This window comes from Euprymna scolopes, chromosome 28 (assembly GCF_053919585.1).
Source record: "Euprymna scolopes isolate OS-2025 chromosome 28, ASM5391958v1, whole genome shotgun sequence".
Taxonomy (NCBI): Eukaryota; Metazoa; Mollusca; class Cephalopoda; order Sepiida; family Sepiolidae; genus Euprymna; species Euprymna scolopes.
In genome coordinates this window covers 2815202-2831019 of record NC_136509.1, presented here as the reverse complement: position 1 = coordinate 2831019, position 15818 = coordinate 2815202, and the positions used below count along the sequence as shown (strand labels likewise).

The window sequence follows — 15818 nt, the reverse complement described above, 5'->3', positions numbered from 1 at the left end:
TTTCTTAGAACTGTACGCCTGTGGCACTCTGTTCCGTCTGCCTGCTTCCCTCCTGACTACAACTTGGATGTCTTCAAGTCCAACGTAAACAAATTCCTGATGAACCGCCCCTTAAGTAGACATTTTAAATATCCAGACTAACGTACTGTACTAACAATAACCCTTATCCCTGAGTGGCTTCCGGGCCTTGATAAGTGTGGACCACCTTGTAAAGAAAAATGCTCCTTAAATTATTTTCTATACTACGAAAATAAAAAGAATAATATTGTGAGGAATACTTCATAATATCAAAACACACACTTCACTACCGCTTCTCCAAAAACGAAAACTTCTCTTAAAGCCTGCACATCTGCATGATCTCATGACCACTGTATATATACTCTATTATCATTGCTAATAATAAAAAAGAAGATAATGCCTGGGAAAATGGTTTCATAACAGCAAAACTGGCTATAGACTATTGCTCTCCCCCCTCTCTACAAAATAGTTTCTGGTAAAACATGACTACAGGACAGAAACCACATTATAAATACCTTCCAAATAAAGGAGATAATGCCTGGGGGGTTTGTTTCTTAACAGCAAACAGCCACTTCCATAAAGCCCTTCGACAATAAAACCCATCTGGTAAACCTTAGTTTCATGACCAAAGAATAATACATTAGCACCACTGCAAATGAAATCGAGGAAATAACGCCTGTGAGGATGGACGCATGACAAGAAAACATTGCCGTGTTTATATCCCTCCCTAACATTAACCAACAAAACCTGTAGGTTTCAATGAATGACTCGGCAGATTTTTCAAAATCTATCTATAAAAGTGAGAATGTGTGTTTGTGTGAGGACAACTCTCAACGTATATATACTCAACGAGCTTTGAATCTACAGATTTGAAATTTGGTATGTAGGGTAGTCAGACATATTTAAAACATTTTAGTCGCTAAGGGCTGCTAAGTTGTGAAAATTAAAAAGTCGATTCTTTGGGGTCATCGGATTTTTATCTATTTGTCAACTGTTTCATTACTGCGCATGCGTTAATCGTTTACATGATAGCTTCTTTGTGTTAAGAATAAGAAGTTTGAAAATCCTTTTTAAAGACGTGCCAAGCTGGCCTAGTCGTGATCGTATTTGATTCATTGTCTATAAGTTTTAGTTTTAATCTCAGCTTGAGTAATTTTTATTTACAAGAAATGAACTGTTTAGGAAAAAAAATATTTTACTCGCATGCACATGTCTCAGTGACTTTCTGTTTTTTAATCATATTTTTAAGGAATTTAACGTTACATTTAATACCGGGTAACGCCGGGACATCTACTAGTATATCTATAAAAGTGAGAATGTTTGCGTGAAGACAATTGTCAAGCAACATATTTAACGAATTTTTGATGCACAGACTTGGAATTTAGTATATAGGGTATTCAGACACGTGGAAAACTTTTTTAATCGGTTTTCAAGGGAAAAAATGTGGCTAATTGGATCAAGCTGACGTATGAGTCACCGTAAATGACCCACTGTCTTAAGATTTTGGTTTCGATCTCAACTTGAGTATTTCTTCCACTCGCAAAAGTAAACTGTTTAGAAAAGCATAATACTCGCATGCACATGTCTCAGTTTCTGTATGAATCAAAATATAATATTTATGCATATTTTATGACCGGGACACGCTGGTCAGCCTGCTGTTAATATGTAAAATCATTATTTTCTTTTAAAATTATTATATAATAAAATTATTACAACTACTAAAATAAGGAGAAAATATGCTCCTGAAGATGGTCTCATCAAACACCATTATAATGCTCCTAATTGAAATTGTCTGTCGTAAACCGTCCTGCACTGTCGGGCACTGACATCGACTGGCTGTCAGTGGCTGTGGTAGTGGCCGATAGTCATTTTCAGTAACTGCTGTAATGAGGCGGTTAGTTGCAATATTCCGTGTTCGACAAAAATATGAATTGGGTGTCGTCAGTGCTGCCTGGTGTAACATAGGTAATTCTACTGAATATTCATTAAGGAAATGTAAAAAAAAAACTGAACTACAGATTTTGCACGAGAAGGCGGTTCCGTCAGGGTAAGAGTAAGTGAAATGCCGATGCTGAACAACACAGTGTAATGATATGCTTGGAAACGGTTTAAAACTGTTCTAAATGTGCGTAATCAATTATTCGTTAATTCCCAGCAAGCAGCCAATCGAAACCGGAACTGTGCCAATGAGAGTTCGTTATTTCAAACCGTGTTGTACTAAGTTTTATATTATAATGTACCACTAAAATTATCAAAACAGTGTATGTTGTATAATCGTCTAAATGTTGATATGCGTACTTGGGACGACGGGGTCATCCTGATATGTATACTTGTCATTAAATGTTTATTGTTGGTGATTCTTCGCTATTTGAACCGTAGCTTATGTTGTTGCTTTCTATTTATGATATATTCATATCGAACTGTTCATATGCGGGGATGAGTCTGATGCACGTATTTTGGACATACCTTCATACGTCGTTGATCTCATCCACCTGGAATACATCTTGTTCTTGGAGTGGGGGCTGGAACCTCTTTGGACGAATATTCAATCACTTCCAAGAATAATGATTCGTTTTGCATAGTTTTTATTCACTTTCCAGGTGTCGATTGCAGAAGAATGGAAAGTGAATATCTTTGCTTGCGTGGTTACTTCTAGGTCTCTATTTTCACACACGTAAGCTCCTTCCCCAGTGAAGAAGGGGACGACCCGATAAACCGTCCGCTCTGCCTAACGGCCAAACCCCAACTCTCAATGATCTCCAGCTAATCTGATCTACATAACATACACGTAGATCCGATCAGTTGACCAGCTCTTCCGGTAAGCTTGTCTACAATATGATTTACCATATTTTGACAGTCTTTCAACATTCTTTACATTCATCTCCCATCTATCTCTCCAGTTAGATAGATAGATAGATAAATAGATAGATCGATCCTTTCTTGTATTCGATTTATTACATAACACAAAGAACTAAATAGGAACGGTGTGTTGTTAAAAGCTGATAATAATCTAGAGGATGTATCGGTTACTTTCAGGAGAAGAAAACATTCAGCAAGTGAAAACGATTGTAACACAGTTAAACATAACAGGTTGACTATAAAGTTGTTGCGATTAACTTTGAAATTCAAATGAATATATCTCGGCTCAAACAAAAAGTTATTGATCGAAATAATCACCATTAGAATCAACACACGTCTGTCAAGAAAAGTGACTGCATGACAGTAACGTAAAAACCTTTGTTCTGGTGAAGATAAAGTCGCTGAAAGCGTTGATGATCTCGCTTAGGTTTTGGAAACAGTTATCACGCAGAAAGCTGTCTAGATGCTTGAAAATGAGGTAGTCTGTAGGTGAGAGGTGTAAAAAGTGTGGCGGATGAGGCAGAGTTTCGTAACCCAATGCGTTCAACCTCTGCAGGGTTGATTTAGTAACGTGCGGTCGAGCATTGTTGTTGAGGGGAATCGGACCTTTTCTATTTACTAATGTTGGGTGTTGTTGTCGACGTTTCTCATGCTTTTCTTCATTCGGTTTAGAATACTTTTCCGCCATAAAAGTTTCGCCTGACTTAAAAAAACAGTGACGGATGGTTTTCTTTTTGGTGCTACTCAGGCTTCGGGAAGTGTCGTGGGGCTTAGTCGGCATCTAACCACTGAGCTGAGCGTCGCCGGTTGTCATAACATGACCACTTTTCATCGTGAGTCAAAATCCGATAGAGAAACGGGTCGTTATTGTTGTGTAAAAAGGTGAGGATGGGACTTCATAACGATGTTTATTTTGGCTGTCGTTCAATTCGTGAAGAACCCATTTATCAAGTTGTTGTCTTTCCAATCTCTCTCAAGTGGTTGAAAATATTCGTATTTTTTTGTCCAACTCAGAAACGAGATCTCGAACAGTTGTACGTGGATTGGGATCAACGAAGGTTCTAAATTGATCCTTGTTAACTTATCATCCTCAAGGTTCTCGTTGCCGCCACATTTCTTATACCACTATTGTGCTGTGCGTTCAGTAGTTGGTCTTGGGCCAAAGTCTATGTTGATATCACGAGCTGTTTCAACAGCTTTTCGGCCTTGTATGAATTGAAATGAGATATTATGTTTCGAGTGTGCAACGCCCTGAAAATAAGACATAATTTTTTCAAAACGATTTTAATTTAAAAAATACATAGAGCGAAAAATACCCTTTAAAGTAATATATAAAGTAAAGGCATTATAATGAAAACTTATTTGAAAATACATCATTTGAAATAAAAATAAACATTTCCGCAAGATCTTTCTTCCCAATCTAATAGATTAATTAGAAATGTTATGCTTTTATCAATTAAGAAAAGACTGTTTAGTAGCAGATGAAGGGAATTATAAGTTGTAAAAAACCTACACCAGATATTGAATAGTAGTTTTACTATATGCAATGTGTATGTGGCGTCTGAGTTTGCAAACATATGACTCATTTTCTGGACGGGAATAAAGTGTTCAATTTTATATGTCGAGATATTATTTTATTGCTTTGCTAAACTATTTTTCTTCCCATTTCAATATATTCATTTTGTTGAGAAAAAATTACTAACAAAGGAATAAATAATGTCAGTTTTCAGTCTAAACTATTTCACTATTTGCATATATGTCTTTTACTCTTTTACTTTCTCTCTCTCTCTCTCGCTTTCTTTATCTGTATTTCTCCTTCTGTTGCCATTAAGTAACCTTCTCTTTCTGTTTATATACTATAATAAAACAACATACATATTTAAAACAAAATAACTGAAATAACTATTTTTCAATTTAATATTTTAAATTTCTTTAAATAGAAAGAAAAGTTTTTTTTTTTAATGAAGTAAGGGATGTATCTTATATCAGTTTCAGTAACTGTAATTCAGTTGTAAAAAGAACAATCGAGATGAGGAGATGAAGCATCCAAAAAGACAAGAGAATATTAAGCGTCTTCACAAATGGAAAGTTCCTATATTTATAGTTGCAGTAGTAGTAGTAGTAGTAGTAGTAGTAGTAGTTAGATTAGATAGACACAAGTAATAGAAAAGCTGTGCTTTTTCACGATGACGACTTACTTATCATTCAGTGTGGCCGTGTTGCGCAGTATCACAATTCTTTTGGCAAAACAAATACGTACTTTCAGGTATAATTAGAGTCAACTATTTTTACAACAAATACATGGGTGCAGTTAAGTATCATACAATTAGCATGCGCCGTGCCTAATTACGAATAATAATAATAACTAGAATAATTTAATAATAATAGTGATTTCTATTTCTAATATTTTATTCTCATAGAAAGAGTATGACTTAAATATTAACTGAACTGAAAAATATTAACGGGAATATCTACCTCGAAGAGATGTTAAATTTTAAAACATGCGATGTACGAAGAATAGCCTGCTCTTCTTAAATAAAATGATAATGATCAAATATACAAAACCTACACCTGGTTAAAATATTGATAACACACAATATATATATATATATATATATATATATATATACATATGAAACCAGCAACTTCTTAGTTTCGTAAATATTATGCTTCAAAGAACTTGATGGATTAATTAACATTTTAATAATAAGTTAGAAATTATACCCTAGGGCTACCTGATAATGAAATTATCTTTATAATGCGTGTAAACTTACTTCCAACTAGATCCAAATATTCGAAATCTTAGGATAAAGAGTTTTCTGAAAAAAAAAATGGCAACTTTTTGCACATGACGAAGTAATCGCTGTGTTTCTTTATGACTTCTTTAATTACCTCTATTTTGAAATAAAACTCTTGTACTGATTGCAACATTCGGTAGTATGATATTTTTATGAATACTACGTGATTGTAACTCGCGGGCATTACTGCAGGAGAAATAGATTTTGAAGTGATGTAGTCATGGTGTCACTGCCAAAGTCTGATTACAATTTATTTATATACATAAATATATAGGTTTGCGCGCGTGTGTAAACTCAGGCATACACACGTACACACATTTGTGTGTGTTGTGTGTGTGTGTGTAATATTAATCAGAGAGTGCTTTAAGACTCGATTATTGGACCTTTATTATTCTAGATATTCACAACCGAACTGTCTGATAAAATTTTGTTCGAAATAAGTATATGTACGTATGATAAATCGCTGTATAATGAACATTGTGCTGATAAGAGTCACAATAAGAACAATTGTCCAATTAATCTAAATAATACAAACAAATGTTCAAGTATATCCGTGCAATGCTCTAGAATTTCCCCTTAAAGGTTGAACTGGACTTTCCACTTAAAACTGAACCTGGTTTTGCGAGTAAACCGGACGTGTACTAAGTCGAAATTAACGATTGGTTGATTACTCTGTTTTCTGTATATCGTTGTTTCAAAAATTTCTATTTGATTTCTGGAATCCTTGTTAGATTTTCCCCCCATAATTTATGTTTTTTACTGTGATACTCGAGTTACAACTGTTTGATAGTTGGGTAGTGTGGTTGGCGAGTCGGCACTTGAGAAGTCCGTAGGTGTTCGAGTACCGCGAAACAGAATATACTTATCTGATTGTTCATATGAATATCTCATAGTTATCGCTTTTTTATCATTAGTAAATTTTACATTGTTCATTCTTCCATCTTTCTGTATCGCAACCCTTCTCTTTCTCTCTAGAATCCTATTTCTCTTTTCTTTTTTTCGTTTTTTTTATTTTTTTGCACTCCTGCGTGTCACTGAATTGCGCCTACGTGACATTCCCATCTTTTAAAAATATTACAATGACTTTTTTTTTCAAGTTTACATATAATAATTACACAAGTTGTCGGAGCGTTTGTTTATAATTTCCTTAATTACTTTTATGTCGGTATTATTATATTTTTTTATGAATACTAATTGATTGTGACTAGTGGACATTATTGCGGGAGAAATCAATCTTGTAGTGATGTGGTCAAGGCATCAGTGCAAACGTTTGATTACAATTTATATACTTACGTAAATATATATAGGGGCGTGCGTGTACGTGTGCGTACACTCGCTCACACAGACACGCACACACACACACACACACACACACACACACACATATATATATATATATATATATAATTATATTCCTACCCTCTGATGAGAAGGAAAGTATTTCTTCGAAACCCGCGGATTAAGGACTATCTACTTATCTAGTGTTTCCTTTTCAGATTAAATAGGTTTTTAACTCATTTCAAAGTGTTTTTTAACATGTTTTATTAACCGTTTGCTCATATTATAAGCTCTATTTCCTATTTGGTTTTATCGAGCTCTATATCTGGCTGAGATAATTTTATAAATATTAATATTTTACCATCTTGGATCATTTTGGTAAATTCAATTTTAATTTTCATTTTATATATATATATATATATATATATATATATATATATATATACAGAGAGAGAGAGAGAGAGACTGAGGCACACACACTCATACACACATATGTGTGCATATATATGTATATATATATATATATATATGTAAATAATTATAGATGCCTATGTGTGCGTGCGTGCGTGTGCCTGTGTATGTCATATTAATCTGTTACTGTTTGATAATATTTTAATGGAATATCATAGGATTAAGTCATTGCACTAGTACCCCTTCAAAAATGCCACTCATTAACTGTAGTTCCTTTGATGCCAGCTTCTTTCGAACTGCTGAACTTTACAATCCCTTCTATGTTATCTACTTCCTTACTGAAGTAAACTTTCAGATATGCGTATGTATATATTAACGGGCTGGCAAGGTCACAGCGGACACAAAGCATCAAATCTGAAGCTTACCTGCTGGACACTATATATATATATATATATATATATATATATATATATATATATATATATATATATATATATACAAATGTAGGCACATTTGCGAATATTTTATTGGTGTAAAAATATAAGTTCATTTTTACTAATCGTCAAAAGATTTAAGCCCTAGCCATAGAATAGTATTATAGTCTTTAAGAAGCCTTCACATTTTATTGTAGTTTCCTCCCATACGAAAGATACGAGCATTTCAATATTTAATTTGGCTACTAGTATGTATATATATATATATATATATACATATATATATAGCAATTAAGCTACACAGAATATTCTGCGTTTCATTCTCGTGAGAGGCATACGCCTGACAAATTCTCACGTGAATGGAACGCGGAATATTTTGTGTAGCTTAATTGCCATATAAATTTTCATAACTTACAACATAGCTCTATCGAGCACTGTTGAAGTAAATACAGTCGCACATTTAAGTGATCATCCATTATCCATCATATTTTTGGGAATTTTCTACGGTCATAAAATATTTAAATCATAGTCATTTGTTTTTCTAATTTTGCATATAAATTATAAAATATATGATATATGATATTTTCACGTAAACCTCCAGCTTTTGTGGAAGGGGATACTAAAACTTGCGGCTATGATTTCAAATAATCTGAACGAACAGCAAGTGGAGGCTTGATTTCAAATATTTCTCATGTTATATCTCCCCTCTTTTGCTTTAATACATGAAGTAAATATCACAGTATATAAGGATTATACAGGGTGGGGCATAAGTCACGCACCAAAAAATATATTTTGTTTTCTTTGGGTATAAGATACATCTTCTTTTATAAAGTAATAAAACTTTTGTTGTATTTATCAGTTGCTATAACTATCAAATTTAATTTCAATCAAAGTTTTTTAGTTATGATTTGCCTTTTAATTTTTTATTTTGATTTCAGGTATGCTTTTAATAATTGACGAACGAGTTAAATTGTATCAGCGTGTACAACGTGTTTTTCAGTTTATTGGTTAAGTTTGGTTTTAATAAATAACGTTTATTAATATCAGAATTATTTCAAATCCTTTAGTGCGCGACTTATGGCCCACCCTGTATAATACTGGATATATTCATAATCGTACCGTATTTCCAAAGGAGGGGAAATATAACATATGAGAAATATTTGGAATCAAGTCTCCCCTTGCTGTTATTTAAGATCAATTAAGTTTTGGTGCTGCCTTCCATCAAGGCCAAGGGTTTGAGGAGAATATATATATATATATATATATATATATATATATATATATATATATATATATATGTATATATATATATATACATATGCTTTATTTTTTATTACCGTATCTTTCTGTTAAGTTACATTATTGTTTCAGCAACCCGGCCGTTTTTTTTTGGCCGTCTGTAGCTTCCTCAAAGTCTTACAAAAAAATCCTCGTGTATATATTTATTTATATACACGAGGATTTTTCCAAAATTTAAGTACCTTACCTTTTCACCTAATAGCTTCAAGAATTACAAAGACGGGAGCTGTACCATGAAAACGAGCGATCTATTGTGCTATGTCCAATACTCCCATGTTTCCTAAAATTGTTCAATTACAAGCAGAGCGTAATTTTAGCATATCTTTTTAAACAACCATTATTGGCTGCATATGTGCATACATATTTCTGTTGCAACCATATTAAAGACGCAGAAATCTATTATAATAATAGGGACATGTATGCACATTAGCCAATTATGTTTGTATCAATGAATATAATATAATATATGTATTATTACTAAGATTATAAGATAATCGATTACGTAAATAAGTTTGTTGCAATATTAGTATCAACTAACCTAATACAAAACAAATACTTTCTGATAAAAATTTATGTATTCCTGACTTAAAAATCAATGCCCCAGAAAGTAAAATCGAAAACTACAACACTTGAAACGATATTAATATACTCATTATGCAATGAAAGACACCTCGTTTAAGACATATCGTCAGATTTCTTCCTAGTTTAAAAGCAACACCAATATTATTCCGTATCTCGTTAATTATATTTTCTGCATCTTAATTACAGCTATCGCTTCGGGACCTGCCTATGGATCCATTGATTTCCCTGACGAATTTGGAAGTGGTGGAGCCAAGGCATCAGATTCCATTGGAAGAGGTTTGAACGTTTAATTATTTTTCAATAACATCGACTACGAACTTTTATAAAGCTCAGAGGTTGATAAAACAATCTATTAATATTATACACACAATAGAATAAATAGTCGGCGATTGTATATTATTACTATATCGCACGTATATTTAATATTATATTGATGCATGGATTAGTACATACCAAGATTACATCTTCCTGCGTACAGAAAAACAAAATGTGTCACACTTTCAGCTTGACAGCAGTAGCCAACCACTTGTAAACAATTACTCATATGCACATATAGAAAGAGAAGATTTGGTGCAAAGGATGAAATAGTGTGAACATATGTACATTACTATCTATATAAAAGCCAAGTACGTCCAACGATAGAGTACTGCTGCTATATCTTGGGAGAATCTGCTAATAACAGCCTATCCTGCCTTTAGAGAGAGTACAAACTAGTCTTCGTGGCTTAGTGGGGATGCCCTTTTCTCTTCCCTGCCACCTCTCTCTCACAGAAAAGACGTTGCGAGCCTGTCTTTGTTTTATCGTTATTTCCATGGCAAGTGCTCATCTGAGCTCCAATCACTGGCTCCCCCTCGCCAATCTTTCACGATAAACACCCGTCTAGCTGAAACCACTGTCAGTAATTTTCTCCACTCTTTATCTGTGCATAAATCAACACGTAGATTCCATAAACAAAGCTTCTTTCTTAGAAGTGCACGCATGTGGAACTATCTTTGGTTTGCCTGTTTCCCACCTGATTGCAACTTGGATGTCTTCATGTCCAACATAAACAAATTCCTGATAAACCGCCCCCTTAAGTAAGACACTTTATCCAATCTCCATTACTAACGATTACTACGATACTATCCAATTGATTACAGTACACGCAATAACCCTTACCCCGCGTGGCTTCCGGGTCTTGATAAGTGGTGACCACCATTTAAAAAATATTACATTATTTCTATTATTGTAATTATTTGCATTATCAAAGCCGGTATTAGAATGGAAATGTTTCAGTGACACTAAAAGGTCACATGCAAGCACAGTAAAACGAAAGTCAACGAAAGCCTGTGATGCTCGGCAAAGAGATAATCTCCGTTTTTTCCTACGATTTTAAAGAAAAGCAAACAAATGTTATACCTCATGGGATAGAGTGGCGTGCAAAATGTAGTTATGTGTAAGAAAACAGCTATCTATCTTTCTAGCTTTATATTAGTGTCTTTCTTACTTTCCCCTGCAAGTAACTCGTCATCATAAAACCACGATTTCTCTTACTATTTTTCTCAAAGATCGTTCTGCAACTATAAACATTATCGTGCAAGTGATGCTGTCTTCAGACGATTAAGAACCTAGACTCCCGATGACGATGACAGCGGTTATGTATTTTATTACAAACACCACGGACAAAGGAAAAGGGTTTCAAACAGTTAGAAAACTTTATTTTGCTATATTACTAATACATCTATTCCCCGGTCCTCGTGAGGAGGCGATTAATTTATTTCGTATAAATAAAATATTTATATTGTTGACATTAGTATCGCCGATATCTTTCCCGTTAGAAAGCTTTCTAGCAAGGAATCTGTAATTTACAGGAGGGATCACGCGAAGCTTGCTAACATCCTAAGTAAAAGTTGTTTTATCGAACGAAATGGATTTGAATTTGGAACAACAAGGTTATCAATTCGTGTCGTAAGCTATTAAGCCATCGACATCTTCAAAAAGGCGGCAATGTAAATGTTGACAATAATGTTGACATTCTTGTAATATTCATTATTTCGATGTGGACCATTGCAATGTGTTTTACAGTTAATGTATTACTTTAAAAGGGAGGAAGGCGGAATCAAGAATGAAAGAGAATGCTATAAAATAAAATCGGGTGGGTCAAACAACAAAAGGTGATAGAGACTGAGAGTAATAGAGAGATTTTGTGTAACTTAATTGCAACGTACGGTTAATTACAACAATTAAAACAGAATTCAATCCCCCCACAAAAGGAATTTTTTTACTATATGTTTTGAATAATTGAACCATATATACATATATATATATATATATATATATATATATATATATATATATGTATATTAAATCCCCGAAACAGTGTTTCATGGTAAACCACTGATGATCCCTTAAAAATAAATTATTACTGGCACTATAGTGAATTCGAGAGAGCAAGTTGCAGTAATTGCTGGTGATTGACTGACTTACTAAGTAAATAGTTTTCTAACGAATGATAAAAAAATATTTTTGTATCATTTTAAAGGATAAAAACTTCCAAGACTATATATATATATATATATATATATATATATATATATATACTAGCAGTATTACCCGACTTTGTTCGGGGGGTGATTTAATGCCATTTTTATGCTTATTGACTGTATCTTTGGTAAATTCAATGTATATATATATATATATATATATATATATATATATATATATATATATTTGTAATCCTAAAGTAAAGTTTGGTTATATTGACTGATCAATGTAGCTTCCACGTAATTTCTCTGATTTCTCCTCTTAGCAACTATTCTTCCAGCTCAAAATCAAATACTATGGTAAGGTTTTGGGATACATGATGTCTTTGACTTTATGTGAAAGAAACCACAGGATCAACAGCGACTATCTATTCGTTTTAAGAATGTATGTCGTTGTAGCTGTATAGTTCTACAATTAGTCAACTATGGCAAAAAATTCCTTACCTTTTGTTGACGGGCATATTACTTGTGCTTGCTTGTTGAGGGCCTATGTTTTGTTAAACCGACATCTAAGAAACTCCTGAATCACATTTTCACTAAATATGTGTGTAGACTGCTTTGCAATTTCTTCAGGATCAGTTGTTTGTTCAATGGACGTTCGAAAACAGAAAAATGATTTACTGTTGTACTGCTAAAATTTTATTCCACAGCCAACACAATTGTTTAGGGTTGCTCATAATGAATCTAATTTTGCAGAGTTGGCAACCAGATAAAGACGAAAGAATTATAAGAACCGAATGCTTCTGAATATATTTAAGGGCATTCTAGGTGTTGCCAAATTCATATTTTTACTCTGTTTAATCGGTTTCAATTTCTCTTTCCATCGTGGTTACTGTGTAAATGCTTGAGGCCGTTTTCATTTTGTTACAAAAATGACTTCATGTAAGTGAACTCTGTATTGAGTGTTGGTAAAGTTTAAGAAGGATTAAACACGGTTTATAGTGAGGAGAAATTGAGGTGTAAAATTGTAGAGAAATTATAAAACCTCTTTGAAAACAACTTTTTTAGCAAGTGTTTTAAGAGAAAACACAAATAGTTTTGATTGTGAGCCCACACGTGAGGCAGCTACATAGAACTGACCGTGAGAAAAAAACATTGCACCTGCAAATGAATGTCTGCAACGTCAAAGGTTTGGCCCTGTGATTTGGTGATAGACATCGTGAAGCACATTTTCACAGGGAACTGTGATCGCTTGAAGTACATGCCCAGGTCCGGATTCGATGGATATAGGGGTATCCTCGGAATTAGCACTGTCTGTCCTTTTCTGCAGCCAGTCAATATTTTAGCCTCGATAATATTAGGTGACAGGGATGTCACCACGAGGTTGGTGCCATTACATTGCTTTGGTGGGAGGAGGTTACGAATGAGCATTATAGGAGCCCCAACCTTAAGTTGGAGCATGTGGAGTGGCAGGTCAGGTGGTTCTAGGGAGTTTACCAACTCCAGCGTGTAATTAGCCAGATCAGCAGTATCAGGTGTGCGTTAAATGGATTTATAGACACGTTCCTCTCCCGGGCCAGAATCGCTCTAGTTACGAGCAAATCAAAGTCTCTGTAGTTTTTTTTAATGTTCTCGAAAACTGTCTGGTATAGGTGGGTTGGCGTTTCAACGATGGTTGATATCTGTTCAACATTTGTGTAATCATCATTGTCTGCGGGAGTACGCCCTTCACCAAGTTCCAGAAGTGCATTAGAGAAATTAGCACCATCCAGGTTGCGGATAAGGTGGGCACGCATATATTTGTTGTGAGTTTTAAATGGTGAACTTGATCCTACAGTATCAGCGGTAGTCCTTTTTGGGACAACAGGAAGTGTTACTCAGAAATCTCCACACAGCAGAACTGTAAATCCACCCATTATACTGTCACAGTTGCGTAAATCTTGATGTGTCCTGTTCAATGCTTCCAACGCAACTTTGTGCGCCATCGTGCATTCATCCCATACGATGAGTTTGCATCTGCGGAACAAAACAGCTTTATCTGAATTCTTTTCGATGTTACATGTTGGGAATTCAGTTTGTGTGTAGTTGATGGGCAATTTTAAAGCTGAATGTGCCCTTCTTCTACCTGGAAGTAAATTTGCAGCAATTCCAGAGGCTGCGACAGCTATACCGACAGCTCCTCTCTGTCGCACATGGGCAAGTGATAATTTGGTGACAAAGGTTTACCTGTGCCACCAGGTGCGTCCAAGAAAAATATCCCTTCACGCTTCTGTTGAACATTGTCAGTGATCATATGGTAGACGTTCAGTTGCTCAGGCAACAATTTAGGCTCATTCTCAGCAATGTACGCAGTAAGTTCTGTGGCTGAGTAGCATATTACACGCAGTAAATTTAGGCTCAAACTATTCCCTTCGTGGCGGATGGGGGCAGGTAGGCCTTATGATGGTAAAGTGGAACCGCCAATTTCCAAAAGGAGGTATTCGAGGCAAATTAGTCCTTCGTTATAAATCACCTAGGAGTAGTCTTGCTCCACCGACGTATACTCACGTGTGACTCTTCTGGACATGTCTTTCGTCATGAAGTTGCGAAATTTCATCCATAGATGTTTTGGATCGCTCAAGTCTCACAATACTATCATAATTGCGAAGAGCGACCGTTGAGCATGGGGAGATTTGAATAGACTTCCCTCTGTCATGGCGGCATCCCACTGAGAATCGTTTTCAAGTAGTCCCAACTGGGAGTATGCATCACGGAAGTTTTCACAAAGGACGCCATCGACAGTTTTTATGTCATCAAAACTTACAGGGTAACGAACTTCATAAAGAAGAAGACAAAGATGGAAGCACTCACGTTGACGCGGTGGGATTGTGTAAACTCGCCCGAGACAGGAATCATATTTAACCCCTGGGAAGCCATCAACAGGGTCTCCACAATTCCTGCGAGTCCACTCTTTGTTATTCCAGGTGTAATAGGAAGGGATCTGTGGATACAGAAGCGGCTTTGCAAACTCATCATGGCCGCATAGTTTGAAGAAGGCATTAAGCGTAGTTTCTGGTGGATACTCCACCACCTGGTTAGCAGTGCCGACAGAAAAGTAAGCTATTTGCCTATTTTCAAGGTGAACAGAGAGTTGTATAACTGTAGGGTATCTTTGGTGCAAGGGAAATGAGTAAAAGTGCCATACACTTTCTCCGCAACACAGGAAAGGTCCAATGACATGAGCTGACGGCTCGTCCCGAGAACCGTCGCGCTGAACAGCAAACGCTGCAGCATCGCTGCCCTCGTTGATGGATTTGCATATTTGTATTTAATGGATTTCACCGAGTGACAGAACTCCACATTGATGTGTGAGTGGAACATTTACGTCATCAGGGGACAGTACGGTACTATCCATCGATTATCAAGAGTGCTCCGACCCACTATCATCGCATGCCCCCCCATCACCTGGACTCCGTCCCTTGTAAAGCGAGTAATCATCACCTCCTGTTTGTGTTGCAGTGAAAAATCCCCGTGGGTATCCGCAAGCACACACCGTGTTCTTTTTACAGCATGATTGAGCTTACTGGCCAGGACCATAGGGTCCATGAACCATCGTTGCTTTGACAACTTCGTAAAGCTGTGGGTCCAATCCAGGATCGGGAATTTCGGCTGAGATAATTTTGTCGATATCAGTGGAT

General features: G+C 35.4%; 1 protein-coding gene across 1 annotated transcript in view; it reads left to right on the top strand.

Moving 5' to 3' along the window:
* LOC145249431 (uncharacterized) overlaps window positions 1-15818 on the top strand; it is a 911941-nt gene that overhangs the window by 128823 nt on the left and 767300 nt on the right. Inside the window, exon 16 of the mRNA XM_080110989.1 lies at window positions 9866-9955. Coding sequence (XP_079967115.1) covers window positions 9866-9955 — 90 coding nt within the window. The remainder of the gene's footprint in view (window positions 1-9865; window positions 9956-15818) is intronic.